The 2,520-nt window shown below is 48.5% G+C and overlaps 1 protein-coding gene across 1 annotated transcript in view; it reads right to left on the bottom strand.

Moving 5' to 3' along the window:
• The window catches only part of CUL9 (cullin 9), a gene marked incomplete at both ends in the record, with an annotated part of 16,943 nt that overhangs the window by 6,369 nt on the left and 8,054 nt on the right, over positions 1–2,520 (bottom strand). Inside the window, 4 exons of the mRNA XM_010133350.1 lie at positions 1,154–1,294; positions 1,590–1,933; positions 2,057–2,291; positions 2,372–2,513. Of these exons, the coding sequence (XP_010131652.1) occupies positions 1,154–1,294; positions 1,590–1,933; positions 2,057–2,291; positions 2,372–2,513 (862 nt within the window). The remainder of the gene's footprint in view (positions 1–1,153; positions 1,295–1,589; positions 1,934–2,056; positions 2,292–2,371; positions 2,514–2,520) is intronic.

Below are 2,520 nucleotides of genomic sequence, written 5' to 3'. Positions count from 1 at the left end.
TCAGAGCAACTTGTTAAAATTAGTGCAATTTATGTTGACTTTTTTTTTTTCAATAAAATACCCACAGCAATGGGATATTAAATCCTGCTCTCAGACAGGTGTGGCTAGAGGATTTGCAAAGCCAGTAAGAACTAATTGCCCAGATACATGCACTAATTCTCCGAGCACTTCTTATAGAAAAGAAAATACAAAAGATACATCAAAGGAAATGCTTCTCTGTAGCTTTGCCTATTTTGGTTGCCAGTTTGCAAGATTAAAGAAAAATTACAAGAGAGAGGAGTCTTCATGGTTACTGTTCCTTTCCCCTTCTGACTGTTCACACAGGTTTGTAATGACACTAATGAGCTGGAAGAGGAGGGGAATAGTTTTGGAGAAGCAGTTGCTGGTGGAAATCTGTCAAACAACATAGTAGTGGAAAACATATGAGACGCCTGTTCCATCCAGCAATGAACAGAAAGAGTCTGTTTTGTGACAGTCACAGCTCTGCCATTAAGCGGGGAGGGCACTCAGCTCTACGCAACAAAAACTGCAAGAATAGGGAGACAAAGTACCCTCTGACTCAGAATAAGCAGCTCCTGTTGCCCCTGCTGACTGAGGACTAATGTAAGCAGAACTCAAGAAGCCTTGTTTAGAGATATCTGTAGATCCACACAGACTAGATTGAAGATTAAGTCTGATAACTTAATCTGATTAAATCTGGTAACTTCTGACACCTTCACAAAAACCTGAGGTCCTCAAAGCCAGAGACTGATTGAAGAGAAAGGATGTTGGGGTCACTGATGCAGCAATAAAATGAAATTGCTCAAATGTTTTCATTTATCCTAGATTTTACAATTGCTTCCAGCACACCAGCAGAGGATACTTGTCATGAGTTGCTACCACAACTCTCACCTGGTCCTCAACTAAGGATGCACCTTAGTGCTGGAGACTTGTCTACAGGAAATACTACTGTGCTCTTTTCCTGATGTTATGCTTTCCTGAATAGCTGGTATTGGCCACACTCAGAGACAGGAGATGCCACCGCGCAGAAATCTGGTTTGCCTCAATTAGCCACCAGTCTTAGTAAAAGGAAGGGGAAAAGCAAGATTATCTGCTAGTGCTAACCAAAATGAAACAGAGCTTGGACACCCAGTAACCACCTTTCCTACTTCACCTTGGCTATGATCTCCTCAGAGGAAACAATGGAACAAATGAAGGCTGTAGTTGGCTGCGCACGGCACTCAGATATGGGACAGGTACAGTTGACAACCATGTTCTGTTCAATGCGAGTTGTGAGATACTCATTCCAACAAAGCTGTGAAGGCAGAAGAGGAGATATTAGGGCTAAACAGGAGCTGCACCACCTGGATCAGCTGGAAGCCCACCCCACCCAGCACAGGGTGCACAAAACCACCACAAACCGTAGATACGTACTCAAAAGCACAAAAGTTGGAACAGGCTACTCAAGAGCTAGAGGATCATAAGGGAACTGAGAAAAGGGAATGCACAAGCTCTGGGAGAATAACCTGAAAACAGCTCCAGTCAAAGACCAGCTAGGCAGCAGCAATTTCCCACCAAGTTACGCAAGCCAAAGATGGCAGGGCTCTCACCTTGCAGCAGTAGTGCATGCAGCAGAGGGTTGGTGGTTTCTCAGTGGGACACAGCTCATTCACACAGACTGGGCAGTGGGTTCTTGGGCTCGGAGGGGGCTGGGCATCCTGCACTTGCAGCCCTGAGGAGATGAGCAGGGTCTCACGGTTCTCCATATAGCACTGAATCAGGAAATCCACATTCCACCTGCAGTGCATGAGGAGGTGCCGAGCAACATCATCTGTGATACTCAGAGTATCCTGGACTTGCTGTACTGTCTCGTTCATGAGCAGCTTTGCCTCCTCTGGACTAAGTGTGTGCCCCACTGGCACTGGAAGCATTGCCATGAGAAACTCCTCTGATCTGTCTGTGCCAGGATTCAACCTGACATGGAGAAAACATGTTATGTCCATTCAGGGCAGAGATGCACACCCCTCCACACCTGCTGACATGCATCCCTACCAGTACGAGCAGTCAATGCTATCCTCATCCATAGATGCCTCTGGTGGGCTGCTCCGGAAAACCATTTGTGCCTGGCCCCCAAAAGGTGGTGGTGGGTCAGCAGAGATGTATTCCAGGACATGAGGCCTCTCCTCCTGGCGCCGGAGATAGCCCTGGTTCAGCAAGTGCAGGATGCAGGACAGCACGTCCACGCTGTGGCAGCAGAAGCTCAGGAACTGCAGCCTTGGCCCCAATTTGCCTTTCTGACAAGCATCAGTCACCTACAGCAGCACGGGAGTCCCTCACTGCAGTGCAGCGCGGCACCCAGGCAGCCCCTCTCTGCCCCTCCAGCCCTCCATACCCTAAACACCAGGTTGTCAATGTGCAGCTGCTTCTCCACCTTGAGGATGCGGGTGATGAGGCAGCAGAGGATGTTTCTCTTCCTTTGCAGGGCGCTGACCTCAGCCCTCTCCACCCGCAGGTACCTCTGCTGGGGCAGCAGCCTCAGGT

This window comes from Buceros rhinoceros, unplaced genomic scaffold, assembly GCF_000710305.1.
Source record: "Buceros rhinoceros silvestris isolate BGI_N320 unplaced genomic scaffold, ASM71030v1 scaffold14063, whole genome shotgun sequence".
Taxonomy (NCBI): Eukaryota; Metazoa; Chordata; class Aves; order Bucerotiformes; family Bucerotidae; genus Buceros; species Buceros rhinoceros.
The sequence above is the reverse complement of the archived record's forward strand: the minus strand, read 5'-3'. Positions and strand labels throughout refer to the sequence as shown.